A 15000-nucleotide genomic window follows, 5' to 3' on the forward strand; every position below is an offset into this window, starting at 1 on the left:
TTTATTGGGGTCATATATTACGTCCACACGGACACTTGATGAACATTTAAGACCCTTCTTTATAATAAGCTTAAGCATGCGCGTGTTTGAGACGCGGGCGGCAACCGGAAGTGAGCTGTTTTCCTTTTTAACTTGTCTTCACACAACCACATTTACATTGCCAAGTATCTTTTCTCCATTAGAGATGATTAGTATAAAAATCTGGGAGACACCACTGTCCTTAAGGTCACACGAAATGTTCTCTTCCAGTCGCCGTCCGCGTCTCAAAAACGAGCGTGCTTAAGCTCCCTAATTTAAGTCTCTTGCTGTCCGGACTGAAACGCCATGATCTTGTCGAATTTTACATTTAACTATCTTTATGCTTAAATTTCAAAGAGAGGTATACCCCTTGTCTTTATTCATCTGGAAAATTGAAATCGATTTCAGGGACCTAAGATTTGGAATTCTATCAATGAATACGATAAATTAAATCCGCTAGCCCTAGACCATTTAAAAGAAAGGACGGCGTTACTAAGAAATACTAATAGTGCTATTCTTGTATTTTTTCTGTTCTCTTCTGCTCCAAGAAGAATACGCCTGTGTGTTTCTCTCCCAATTAATCGAGTGTTAATAAAACTCCTCTTCGCCATTAGAATGTTTTTATTGCTTGGCTCTCTAACTCGTTTTGCCATTCCAGTTATCTATTAGTAAGGGGCCATTGTCCTTGTATCAAAATTAAATTGTACAGGCCCAGTTTAAAAGCGGGTTGTGTCTTGCATTGCGACCCTGGAGCTCGGTTAGTAAGGTACTGAGTTATTTATAAGCTCACCTCTTCAAGTTGTTTACGAACTTCCAGTTTGATATTCTTTTGTAAACAGATTGTTGAACGTCAAAGTATGTGATAAGTGCGAAGAATAAATAGTACATACCTGCTGATGCCTGGGATATTTCTTTCATGAGCTGCTGTATTCCTACATGAGCCTCATTTCTGAAATCCATCCACAATTTTGATCCTAGTAATATCCCCAGCCAGCCATCAGGGCAGTAACTACTCTCCATCATCAATGGAATTATTCGCTTTCTTCTTTGATAGGCATACTCTGCTTCTGAAAGGATTACAAACTTACTGGTTCATCCGAGCTGTTCGCAAAAAGACTAAATCAAATTTCTTTTTTATGATCATAATAAACAATAGACCTAAAGAAAGAGTAAAGGTGGGCAGATATAAGGGGTCATAATGCAGGGACATGTTCCAGCGACAAAAAGTAGTGTGTGTAGTACACACTGAAGCGACAGGCATTAGGGTCATGTAGCGAGGACATGTAGCGGGGACAAAATCACAACATTCACACAGACACATGAAAATGTTGCGAGTACATGTTTCAGGCATATGTTGCAGCGATATGTTGCAGCGACGTTCGCGGGGACAAAATCACCCCCCAAATTGGTGTTGCACAATTATAAAAGTATCACGTCACACGAGAGGACATGTCGCTGCAACATGTCCCCGAAACTTGTACCCGAAACATTTTCATGTGTGTGCATATGTTCTGGATTTTGTCCCTGCCACTATGTCCCCTCTACACGTCCCAGCTACATGTCGCCTCAGAGTGCACTACACATTCAAGAGTTTTGTCCCTGCAACATGTCCCTGCAACATGACCCCTCGTGTCTGCCCACCTTAATTCAAAGGTTTTTGCACGGGGTTAGTCAATCGACGACGATTTCTTCTTGGTTTTCATAAACATTGAAAATACCGGTATACCCGTATGTCCAAGGCCTTTACTTTGAAAAGTCGAGAAAATGTAACTCAAAAGGAGGGAAGATCCGAGAAACGGTTAAAAAAAAGTTGCTAAAGTCCCACCGTGTGCCACCATGTTTATTGTTCCCTAGAATTAGCCTAGCCCGCTTAGCTGGCGGTCTTGTTGGCGCGAAAGGCAAATTAACGAGCAGCGAAGCCGCGCGGAGAATGGGCAGGGGCGCTGCGTAGAGAGGCCTGAAAAATTCAGGACTTCGTTCATAACTGCGAGGATCATAGCTTCACTTGATTTCATATCCGCAGTTCAATATATGATTGAAATCATATACCGTTTCGTTCACTGATTCATTCATCACGGGAACAATGACCAGCTTCCAACCTCAGTGGCTTCGTAGTTCGGTTGGTTAGAGCGTCACACCGGCAGCGCGAGTTCACGGGTTCAAACCACGGTGAAGTGTTGGATTTTTCAGGCTTCTCTACGCAATTGCTAAAATTGCGTTCAAAACTGCGAGGATCAGCTTCACCTGATTGAAATGTTATCACTGTCTTCTTATATTTTGTAATAGTTATACGATTAATTGATAATAGGACTTTGTGTCGTACAATTCGGGGAGTAATCGTGCTAGAAATTTCAAATAGGCCAAGCGCGGACTGTACTCCACTCAGTCCTATTACTATAAGTTAGGGAAAGAGCAATGAACTTCACACGAACGGACCTGATCGACAGTTTGGGCTGTTTTGGTATTTCCTTGACATTGCTACCAGGATAAGGGAAGACGTCTCCACTGCTCGTGCCATTGTTTCTAGGATCGATCCCTTCATCTGCTCCACATCCATCCATACTCGTATTCCTTGAGCTTCTAACTCTTCTTTCACTCGCAACATGATCTCTTGTGTGTCCCATTGGTAGCTGATCATGATGCTCTCCTCAGAATCTGCAAGAACCAAATCTCTTTATAATAACTTAAAACACGTCATAATGCAATTGTGTAATTTACCCTTCGTTATTCACCCCTGATAGCCCCAGAAAACCAAGCCCTTCGAGCCCGGAGATGGGAAACGAAATCGGCTGTATAACTTGTATAACCATTTTCCAAAAAATTCAAACGATTCATATCTGATGTCTGCGCAATTCACTACTTGCACAATCCCATAATACACCTCTATTACCCCCCAAAACTTTTGCATAACCATTGTTTGGAGTAGGTAAAAGTGTATTATGGTATTTGTGCAAGTAGTGAATGCTCAAAATAACATCTGTAACTACACATCATCATGGCTTGTTTTCTTTTATCTATTTGTAGCTATTTTTCATTCATGTGTTCTATTAATTTATAGATTTATGTAAATCATTTGGTTAGTTTGATTTTTTTTTACTTGCTTTTAATTTGGACTTAAGTAATATAGTGACAAATTACAAAAACGAATGGTTGACTTGGTCTTCATCTTCACCCTTTTAAACTTAACTATTTTTGCACTGTTTTCATTTCTTTAATTGAATTTCGTAATTTAAATTAATTAGCTATAAAGAAATCTCGTTGATTTTGTCTTTGTAGCGGTTTTGACGTGTGGCCTGAAGTCGTGGTGAGTCAAACAAGAATTGGTCTGAAACTTATTGTGAAGCGCGAAATAAAAGGAATACGTACCGCCAAAAGATTTGTTACTTTTTTGGTGTGCTCAGGAACGGTGAATTGGCTGGAGCATTGAATATAGGATATTCTAGGGGGGATGATCTGAGCAGCTATAGTGAACTATGAAAGCATTTCACCTAAATCGAAAGTGATTTCGACCTTGAGACCGGTTGCATTACGGACAACATCGGTCAGAGTTGTTGAGTACCTTTCATTCTTTTTTTCTTTTGGGGGGGGGGGGGGGACAGGGGACGTCTTACGTCATGAATAAAATGGCTCCACTCAAGTGCACGTTTGTCAGTGTCTAAAAGCAAGTCAATACCATTTTGATAAAGGACAAAGGACAAAGACAAACGGACACAGGGGGTAGTAGCTAGAGGGTGAGGAAGAACACGGGGTACGAGAAGCAGGAGGTTTTGACTTAAACCCCCCCCCCCCCTTCCCCACCCTGCCCCCTCCTTATTTGTGTGCAGAGTAAATATACAGTGCTGCAATAAACATGAGACGATATGCAAGGATGAAGACGACTGCTACGACAACGCCACAAAACGATGGGTTAAAAAAAAAACGGAATGTGCGTCTTAAATTTTGGCACATTTCTTTGCGGTTCTCGTCCTGGAAACAACGTAGAATGACCAAATTTGAAGTTACCTGGAGGACGTGAAAACCCAACGAAAATTCTTAATTTTCTCTGCAAATATCCAAGCCGTTCATAAAGTCTTATTCCTGAAAAGTTGGAACTCCCTTTCCAAGCTCATCGACTCGGAAAACCGTGAAATGATTACAATAACGCGAAGTTACACTTTCAGATAACCATTTTGTAGCCGTGTGCTAAAGGTCCCTCATAAATTCACCTATCACGGCTATTACCCAATGTTTATTGATCACACATTATATCCCCCATTTTCTGCAAAAAAGACGAATGTACCAGTGCAGTGAGTGTCATGTTCTTCCTTTCCCTCGATTTCCCATATTATCCCAGACGCTGCCTGTTGAATTTCTTTGTTATCCGAGTTTTGAAGGCTCCGCAGAAGAACCACGGTGTTGCTGTCCGATTTTATAGCTGCTTTGTTCGTCTCATCAAAGGACAGCATGTAAAGCGCCTTCACTGCAGCCAATATCTCTTCCTGCTTATAATCCTGGCCATCTAACATCGAAACCAATAGGGAAATGCCTCCGTGCTGGCCGATCTGAGAGATAATTAAGCCAATTAAGATTCAACAAAATATGTCGAAACTCATGCAGGAGTTTCCCTGCCTTTTACTCCTATCGTAAGCATGTTTTAGTTGTTATATTACCGCCTTCATCCCATTTGCTCAATTAGCTGAGCATCGGACTACTTTGAGACATGACTTCTGGTCTTTTAAAAACTATGAAAATACTGCTGCTTCAGCGATGACATAAATTATGCAAATAAGTAAACTGCCTAGTCTTCCCGCATAAGGACGATAAACTAAGGGTGCCGTGTCACAACACTCGCTGCTAATAAAAGTCACGTGAAACGTGTAGTAAAATTGGGTTTGATAAGCCCCATAGGTGAAGTCCAGGAGATCAAGACTTAAGACTGCCAGCAGTCCCTTTGTGGATAGGGCGCGCAAAATAGCAGAGCAAAATAGCAGAGCAAAAAAGCCGAAACAGGAGCGAACGAGCGGAGGGGAACTGAGGAGAGGCGAGAAAAAGGAATAATAGGTCCTTTCCCTTTCGCATCTATATCAACACGATTTCTCCCGTATTTCTCCCGTATTTCGATAAAGAAAAAGGTAAAAGTAGTCCCTGGACAGTATATGAACCCGGAGCACCCACTTTGAAGGAACTGTTTTAATCCACTTAACCAATAAAGACCAACTAACTAGTAAGCGTGCCGATTATTTACCAAAGCTAATTAGTATATATAAAAAATCATCGCTGAATAATAGTTAAGTCTAAAGCTTGATTATAAAATGGTTAGTTTTCTCTTGAAGTTTGGTAACCGACATTTTTCACTGTGTGGTGGTTAAAAGAAGGGGTTATTAATCAAACGTTCCCAGGTTCGAGTCCTGCGAGTCCAGACATTGGGGTCCGTTTATTTTCCATGATCCCTATCAAACTTTTAATGTCCAAAATGAACGATAATACTTCACTTGGATCAAATTGACAATTAAGAATAATCCTTCAATTAAGGGAGAGACTTGGTTGTTTATATTTAGAACAAATTTCCGCCATTGTGCCCCTTAAACCTCGTTCCCAGGGCCTTACCCACTCAGCGAAAAAGGCCCTGGAAACGAGGTCGGTCAACCTTCTTTCCAGGATGTGTCTGTTTGCGTCTAATATGCATCTCTTAAATAGGGAAATAACCATGAGGAGAAAAGGGACACCAGATATTCGCCTCTTGTAACGTGCTACTGGGAAGATTGCTCATTTCTTATATTTGTATTTGGAATTTGGTCTAAATTTTCTCTGTCGTGTGTATCTAATTCATATAAGACACATTTATACATACCATTTGCTTGTTCCCGTCATTTGTTGCCACGTGACTCAAGCCGTAAGCGATTTCTGCAGCCGAAAATCCCAGACTGCGCCGGTCCGCGGAGTTGCAAGCTTTTCCCAGCAGTTTCAGAATGTCTTTAATTGGCTCTGCATGAAAATGTTTAAAATGATACCAAATTCACGCACAAAGAAGAAAGTTTATGAAAGTGGAAACTTGAAGTGCATCGAAGCTATTCTTTGAAAGACTTTTGCTACGCAATCAACCTTTCTTTATTTAACTTAAATTTACACTTCGACTTTTTTCAGTTCACGATTTGCATTTACTCCTGGGGTATGTCTATCTTATTCAACATATAAATTCAGTTTCCGTGAATTGATTATTTCGTTATTTGTTTCGTTGAGGCAGGCACTCAAATGAAGAGAATAAGACCAGGTTCACATTAAGATGATTAAATATTAGTGCACACAGTCATGAGTTGGCATCGATCGTCAACAACTATTTTTATCACAATTGCTTGTATCTCGCAATCTGATTGGCTAATTTGTCATTGTCGATAAGAGTCTAGAAAACGCGGCTCGTGTCGTGCTCGCGTCAATTCGTCTCAACAATTCGTTCGTTTTGGGAAATAAACCAATCATATTGCGAGAAAGTTATAGACAAAGTTTGCCCTTTCTTTATGTCAGGAGTTTGGTCACGCCCTGCGCCTCTTGAGTCCACAACATTTTGACCACAGTGATGAAGAATATCGTTGTTGACAGGAGTACAGACAACGCTGAACCACTTTCGATTTGTTAAGTGTACCATTACCACATTTACCCTGTAATTTATTCTGTTTCGGTCTGCCTCATCAGGACAAAAAAGAAGACAACAGGATTGTATAAGTGTTCCCAATACCTTCAGTGGCCATGATCAAGTGGTTGTTTGTCTCGTCCACTAAATAAGCCAGGCAAAGAAGTGCAGTCATTCGGTAAGTAGGGAACGTGGTTCGGAAGAAGCTTAGAAGTGTCTCTACTGCGCCACTGCTGTCAAAGTAATTTTTGTTATTCATACGCTTTGACAAATTATGAAGCACACCTAAGACCTCGAAACCTAAGCTTCCTCTTGTTGAGAATCTTTCAGCTTTGCCGTCGGGGCATTCTAGAATTGTCTGGAAAAAAAACGAAGAAAATTAGCCTCATCTGAACGAAGACTGGCAAAGGAATATACCATTGGTCATCTTTTGACCGTAAAACGCTTTCGAGAAATTGACAAAATTAAAACAAAGTCTCTCGGAAGTGTTATTGATTTCCAAGACTCTGTTCCCTGTTGTACCTGCGCAATTCGAAGTCTGCTAATTGGTAACAGTTTAAGTGTGCGTTGATGTTAATCCAGTGCGTTTGCTTTGAAATTCGGAGCTCCCGGCCTAGAGACCCGTCCTGACCATTAGCGGAATTTGATCCAGCTAGTCCCAGTTTCAACTTCTCGGCTACGCTTGTGAATAGCCGGTTGGGATTCTTAAAAGCTCTTCTTTTCTATTGTTTCATGGATGTTTCGCTGACGCTAAGAAGACCCGTGAGGAGTGGTCAATTAAATTATCGGTATCGTTACCATTATCATTATCGTTACCTTCAACATTACCGTTACCGTTACCGTTATCGTTACCATTACACCATTACCATTACCCTTATCGTTACTATTACCGTTACCATTACCGTTATCGTTACCATTACCGTTATCGTTATCGTTATCGTTACCGTTACCGTTATCGTTACCCTTATCGTTACCCTTATCGTTACCGTTACCATTACCGCTACCTTCACCGTGATCAGTATCGTTATTAATACTGCGCGAAATTGCTTTCCGAAACTAAATTGACTTCATTTCGTAAGGGTTCGGTTTCATACTTCGCGACACAAGGCTGTATGCACAAATTCTAAAAGAGCGTCACTCATAAGTAACCGTCTTTGAATGCAACAAAGGAGACTTAGTACCGACAAGTTAAGGCGTCTTCACATCTTTCTTATGCTCGTGCTTGCGTCGCTATCGAAAATCAGTCATAAAAAAACTTTAAAAAGGAGAGCAAAAGCGGGTTCCAAAAGGGTGATATAGTTAACTTTACAATTCTCCTTGGACTCCGATGCAGGTATAATACTGCCGGACATACCTGATTGTCCCTGAAGTCGTGTGTACAGATCTTCAGACTTCGCAATATTTCCAAGCATTCCGTGACTGTGCCAGCTTCCCCGCAGGCCTCGCAAAACTTATCATGAAGATCAGTGAAGTTGAGAATGGCAATGGATATAGAATACATAACCTCTAAGGCCCACTTAGCTTCGGAATTGGTCTGAAAGAAAACTGATTACGTTAGTATCTCAGTCTTCACATTTTTGTCGGCCTAGATCCTAAAGACCTGCATTTCGTGTTTTCAGATTCGTGGAGTTACATTTCTAGTCCAAGCCGAGAGCTACGAGAGGCAACAGGTCGCCACATCAAACAAAGTCAACATTGATCGGGGAGAGTAAAGGATTATTTAAGAGTTTTGCTGAAGGAGCAATAAATCATTGATATAATGAAAAGAGATGAAAATTGTTCTCTTTTAGCAATGTGTACAATTGAACTTTAGCGCCGGAAGATTGAAGAATCGAGTCCAGGTCAATTCAAAGAAGATAGACTCAGGAATGATAGAGAAAATACAGTAAATGACAAATCAAATATTTAGATTGCGGAGTTGAGATGATTGATGTTAAAGAAATTGTCGCTGTAAAGTGAGTTACTTAAGCAGTTGTTAATTACTGAGCCCGAAAAAAATGTCCAGGCTTCAACGGGAGTCGACTGACCTCGCCAATAGGGAGCCTTAGCATCGACGACGGCAACGGCAACGAGAGCGTCGTCGTTACATGTGAATTTGCGATATTGTAATTGATTCGCGACTATTCAAAGCATTTTAACGTGACAAAGATGTGGAGACAGAAACGCATTAACATGTTCAAAACAAGATGATAGCCGAATTGTGTAAGTTTACAAAGTCTTATGGCTCGTATCCTTCCCATAACACATCGCACGTCCTTACATTGTTGGCAGTTGTTGCGTCGGTTTGCATTGAGCTAAAGAGGTGAATGAAATGGTTTTAGATACGATACATGAAATTTCATTTTCAGGCTTGCTTGCAACTGATAAAGATGCTTGTCTAATTGCGATGATCTTTCCAACTTAATTTCATTTCGTGTTATGATTCCGAAATTTAAATAAACGACATTTCATATATTCTAAAATCATTATGCAGTTGCCGGAAAGAAGCCTGAGAAAATTTAGGACTTGACGGGATTTGTATCTATGACCAAGCGATTTCTGAAATACAATCTAGTATTGCTCTGTTGACCGGCTGCTCAGGAATGTTCTTCGTGTCCTTTCGGAATTTCGATCCTGTTCATAGAGTGAACTAATCGTGATCGACTGCCAACCTGTGAGAACTCGTCGTCAGTGATAAGTCTCTTAATCATAGGATAATTTGATGGTCTGTTATCTTTCGAATACTACATGTCCCGCCAAATCCGTGATACCTTGATAATATCCTGAGCCACGCTTATCCCTTGTCCCGTATCGATCGAGAGCTAAATACCTTGGTATCTTTTTCAACTCCGTCCGTCTGACTTTCCTGCGTTCCAGGCGAAAATGCGTTGGGGTTCTTGTGATGGAGAGATCTTAGAATCTCAGTCAAGAGATCGGGAACGTTTACATCAACCAAGAAGTCCACAACTAAAGTTGTGCTCTGTTCATCGGGTAACTTAACGTAAACTCTCACTAAAGAGTCTGCTTTCCAGAAGGCTGCTTCACTGGCCAAATTCCCGGATGCTAGAAAATTGCGCAGGCTCCGGATAAGTTTCTCGGTTTCCGAAAGGTAGATGTATACATTTCGGTGATTTTTCTTGTATAATTGTAGAGTGTTTTTCAGGTCATCCTCCTTTGATTTGCTTTGGTCATTTCCAGCTGAAAATGGAATGATAAGCCAGTACTTTGCTTGGATCGATTTGACATCGATACGTTTATCGTCAACACTGTCACCGACTTCATCATCATCTACTTATTTACGTATTTCTTTATTTTAATTAATTAATTAATTATTTATTTATGATAATTGAAGGTTATAGAACCCCTCGAGATACTAGCTTATACCCACCTAATCGTTAACGAACACTCAAATATTTAATTGTCTCTTAAATTGCCCAGAAACGTGCGAGAATCACTTCTCCCTTTCATATACAAACATGGCCGCGCGGAGATGCGAATTTCAGGTTCTCAAGAGTGAGCGGAGCGAAAGAGGGAAATATTTTTCAACACGAGAAGAGAAAATTCGTATCTCCAAGCAGTCATTAATGTTCTGTTTTTCATAGAAACATCAATGAAATACCAAACTATTCCACTTTAAATTAATATTGTTTGTTTTCCTTACGTAGAACAACGGCGCGATTAATTACATAACCATTGCAAAGAGAATCTTCTGACATGTGAAGATATCATGTTATTGCGCGAAAGCTCACCTGGTATTTCATTGGTGTAAATATAATAAACTACATTTATTTAATTGAAAGGATATATAGAGCTCATCTGGAAGATAGTGAACTATCCGGTGAAAAATAGGGCCACGCACCTTTGGAACGACCAACCCACCAGGCACCTCGATTCGTTCCCCCATTCAATGTGAACAGTGCTAAGTGTTCTCGTCTTGAAATATAGCTAATTCGATGCACCCAGATTTTGTTAAGGGTTACAAAATGTTCCCTTATATGCCTTCCTTATAAACCTCAATGTCTTTTGCGTCCAAAAATACAGGCGATAGGACTAACTGAAGTGCCCCTCTCGTGGGACAATTCGTGATGTGGAGTGCTTTAACCTAACAGTTTATAAAGCCTGTTAGACGGAGCCTATCTTAAAAGACTATTAAGTCTTCAATACAATTTGTAGTTATCAAGTAAGAGGCAGCACCCGCGGCATTTCCTAATAGGGAGCTTTAGCAACTACGACGGGAACGGCAACGAGAACGTCATCTCAAAACATGAATTCGCGTTATTGTAATCACTTCGCGACTACTCCAAGCTTTTTTAAGTGACAATGGTGTGGCAGTCCCTCAAGAATGAAACCGATATGAGTCACGCTTAATTTAGGGGAGAAAATGAAAATTTATCTCCTAGTGCTGACGTCCTCCATAAAACTTCAAATGTGGCTATTTCACGTTGTAGTTTTGCTGACGACGGCAAGGAAATGGACAAAACTGAAAAATGCACGTGCAGGTCGTGCAAACCTCTATTGTTTATCCCCACTATTTATGCAAATTTGTGACGTTCTCGTTGCCGTGGCCGTTGTCGTTGCTAAATCTCCCTAATTATTTTAAGGCCCGAGTGCAAGTTTCGTAAGTTTTATTTGAAGGCCCGAGGCCGGAGTGTAAGTCTTACCGCCAACGAAAGCGCTTCAAGGTCAGATAAGTTGAAACACATGTGAACTGAAGTAATGTGGTACCAACACCGAGAAATGGAAACAATTTGCTAGCGACAGTTCCAGCCAGAGATATGCCATTTCCATTGATGTAGCGCTCAGTAATCAGCAGGAGAAAGAACATACGTAGAGAGAGACTCGGACTAATGAGGAAAACGAGTAAATATAGCTCCAAATTCCACAGAGTTCAGGGTCACATTAATTTGTCGGCGAATCAGGTCCCAGATGGCTCAGCCAAAAACGAATTTATAGACTAAATAATTCAAATTCGAGATTCTACTGGCCATCGAGGGATTGCCAGCAATGACGACGACGTAAGTCTTATCGAGCTTCCACCAAGTATCGTGGCGCTAAATCTTGATGAGTTATCGACACGTTTTAAGACGTACACCTTATGGCAAAATGGCCGCTATCTACGTATTTTTTTGTTTGCTTGCAAATAAGCCCTTGTGGCCTCTTTCTTTCACTTAAAATTCAAAAGAATATTTTACCTTGAACGAGGCAACAAGGGCTAATTTGCATGAAAACAAAGAATTTTTAAATGGTTACCATTTTGGAATAATGTGTATATGGAACTCGTGGTTTCAAACGTAAACTTTGCCAAGCGATCAATAAAACATATCCTGCAAACGTATCTGCGAGTATCCTGAGTGAAATAGAGAGCAATTATCCCACAGCGGGTTTTACCAGATATTACAACATAAACGAATGCAACAGTGCTTTTGTGGATATTTAGTAAACTATTTGAGCGATCTTGAAATGTTCAGTTCTGCATGATCGAGCAACTTACTTTGCAGTGGCTCTGCTTTTCTTGGCCTCCATTTTATCATCTTAAACGTCGATAAAAGACGATACTTTAAGCTCCTCTGGCGCGGTAGCCTCTCTAAAAGAGCAAACCTGAGCTAAATCAATGCATCCTACGTCAGAAAAATAACAAAAATTAAATTAGCATAATTGTTAGTTATTGACTGATATTATAACCTTTTATCTGAAAGAAACAAATTGCTCACGATTCCCGTAACAGCTAAATCTTGATAGAGTTGCGTCCAGATACGGTTAGAAAGTTCACTCCCGCGTCTTTCGTTTCTGGAAACAAACTGATTAGTGGTTCCTGATGATTCTTTTGATTTCAGTCGACTTAAATAGGTCCACATTTTCTTGATTGTAGCTGACGTCATGATGGCCATGTTGGTGGAAAGAACAATGGCGAAAAATCTTTTGGGAACTTGACTCTACCATTTTTCAAAACATGCAGCTACATTTTTACATGACCTCACGGCCGCCATGTTTGTGCACCTCAACAAAGAAACAGCGGTCATATTTGTGTGCGCACCCAATCCTCCGGGAATTGAACTCTACTATTATGCAAACGTTTTCTTTTGTTTTCGTTGAAAAACATGGCTGTTGATCACTTGCGTGAAAACCAATCGTTTGTTTTGGAACCAACATGGCAGTCTTATCACGTAAGTGCAATCAAAGAATAAAGGCGTCATTGATCAGAAGCTTTTGCCCAGACTACTTCGGCCGTCTCGAATTTCGTTTTAAACACAGAAACTCCGGTTCAAGATTTCATTGATCGCAAGCTAAACCAATAAAAAATTTTTAATTTCGTTTTCTCGTGCGGGTTAGAGAAACGTTGTATAATGGCGGGGGGGGGGGGGTGGGGGAGGCAGCGCAAGTAAAAAAATAAAGGCATATAGCTGAAATTTCGTTAAATTTATACGAAACCAGTAACTGGTTCTGCCTGGAGTAGACATCTTTCCTTTAAGTTTTCAAGTTTTCCATTACGCTTTTCAGTTAAGTTTTGTTTTGTTTTGTTTTGGAGTTCTTAAGAGAATTCAAGTGTTAAGTTTTTATTAGTCATTTTTAGTTACAGTTAAATTTAATGCATAATAAACCGTACGAATTTTTATAGTAGGATATAATTATTAACTTGAGTCTCCTCGTGCTCTTAAATACTGTAATATATAGACTTAGCCAAGCCTGACCTCGATGAGCTATAAACTTGAGCCCGCGATATGGTCACGTGATACTGGACGTACGTACGGTCGTATGATCGTACGGACGTACGGTGACCTAAACAAACCCAATCTCCACCCAATTAATGTATACTCAAACTCGACTCGAACCTGGGAATGTTCAATTCATAACCCTTCCATTTAACCACTAGACTACCACATCGCTAACTGCCAGAACATTCTTAGTTTTTAATATGTCAATTTTTTTTCTTCCAAATGCCGCTGTAAGTGTATTGGCACGTAGTTCCCGGTGTTGTGGTCTGTCTTCTGTTGTGTATCATGGTTGGGAGGGTAAAAAAGGGACCACAGTAATTGGAGCTAGCTGTTGTGACGCTCTGCCAGCTTGACAAGCAAAGTTAATGAATGAATGAATAAATAAATAAATAAATCACCCTCTACAGGAGCCCGCTAAGGAATTGTCGGTTACCAAACCTCGAGAGAAAGCTAACCATTGTAAAATCAAGCACCAGACTTAACCACTATTCAGCAATGATTTTACATGTACGTATTAGTGTTGGTAAATGATCGGTACAATTGTGAGCCAGTTGAACTTTAGTCGTTAAGTGGATCAGAAGAAACAATTCCTCCGAAGTGGATGCTCCGAGTTCAAATCCTGTCCAGGAATGCAACTTTGACTTTTTTTTTTTTTTTTTTTGCTGGAACCCCCAAGAGCACCCTCGATCATAATGAAATGAAAATCTAGACGCTCCACATTAACAGGCTTCATTTACCATCGTAGACTGTATACATTAATTAAGTGGAGACTGCGTTTCCAAAACCCAATTTCTTCCTATGGTGCTCCGCGGGCGCGCGCCTTCGGCGTGCGGAGCTACGCTACTAATAAATAATTATTGGAATAATGATGATTATGATAATGGTAATAATGTTGATAATCACGGTTGATGATAATCAGCACTGAAAAAATAACTGAATATTCTGACAGCAGTTGATAAGACAGATCAGAGATATTTATTATTTAGTGGTTTGGTGGGAGGATTGGTCATTCTACCTCTGTCAATCACACAGTTTATGCACGTATTTTTCTTAAGTATAAGAAAGACGGATTTGTGATATAAGTATTATCATTTGAAGGCCGTAAGTTAGATAACTCATTGGGTTAATTACGTTACCTTCGTTAAATAAAGAATGTTGTATTGTATTGTAAGCATGATTGACCTTCTTCGAGGCCTGGTGACGCTGCAATCGTGAGGAAGACATTTTCACAGTCTTCAGTCAGGGGCACCCAACGACCAATTTGTTGTAAATTGTATTATTATACCCCAGTTAATGAAAATAAATGTTATTAAGGCATTTTCAGGTGTTTTTCAGTGTTGCTGGGAAAACATTATCTGTTCCTTTTTCCCAGCAAGACACACAAGAAATTTCCCAGCCAGCTAGATAAAATTGGTTGGTTTCCCAGCCAGCTGACCAAATTTATTTCCCAGCCAGGAATTCCGCGTGCTTTCAAATCCCTCGATCCAAAACGACCGAACAAAAGCGACAAAACCAGGACATAACAGGTTTTTTCCGCAAGCGCAATCACTCTGACCAGCCGTCGTATGTTTGTGACTACTCTCTGGGAGAGGGAAGGGGTTCTGTTTTTTTTTTTTTTAGTCGTCCTCAGTCTTCAGAGTTTCTACAGCCAGCTCGGGTTGAAATGCTGGAAAAAGTCAGTAA

At 40.4% G+C, this 15000-nt stretch overlaps 1 protein-coding gene across 1 annotated transcript in view; it reads right to left on the bottom strand.

Moving 5' to 3' along the window:
* The window catches only part of LOC138007150 (uncharacterized), a 17879-nt gene extending 5166 nt beyond the window's left edge, over positions 1-12713 (bottom strand). The window contains exons 1-9 of the mRNA XM_068853900.1: positions 12316-12713; positions 12096-12222; positions 9435-9802; positions 7980-8159; positions 6731-6983; positions 5849-5982; positions 4298-4559; positions 2455-2673; positions 909-1085 (exon numbers count right to left, since the gene is read on the bottom strand). Coding sequence (XP_068710001.1) covers positions 909-1085; positions 2455-2673; positions 4298-4559; positions 5849-5982; positions 6731-6983; positions 7980-8159; positions 9435-9802; positions 12096-12135 — 1633 coding nt within the window. The 5' untranslated portion in view covers positions 12136-12222; positions 12316-12713. The remainder of the gene's footprint in view (positions 1-908; positions 1086-2454; positions 2674-4297; positions 4560-5848; positions 5983-6730; positions 6984-7979; positions 8160-9434; positions 9803-12095; positions 12223-12315) is intronic.
* Between the last annotated feature and the right edge of the window lie 2287 nt (positions 12714-15000).

Source organism: Montipora foliosa, chromosome 6, assembly GCF_036669935.1.
Source record: "Montipora foliosa isolate CH-2021 chromosome 6, ASM3666993v2, whole genome shotgun sequence".
Lineage (NCBI taxonomy): Eukaryota > Metazoa > Cnidaria > Anthozoa > Scleractinia > Acroporidae > Montipora > Montipora foliosa.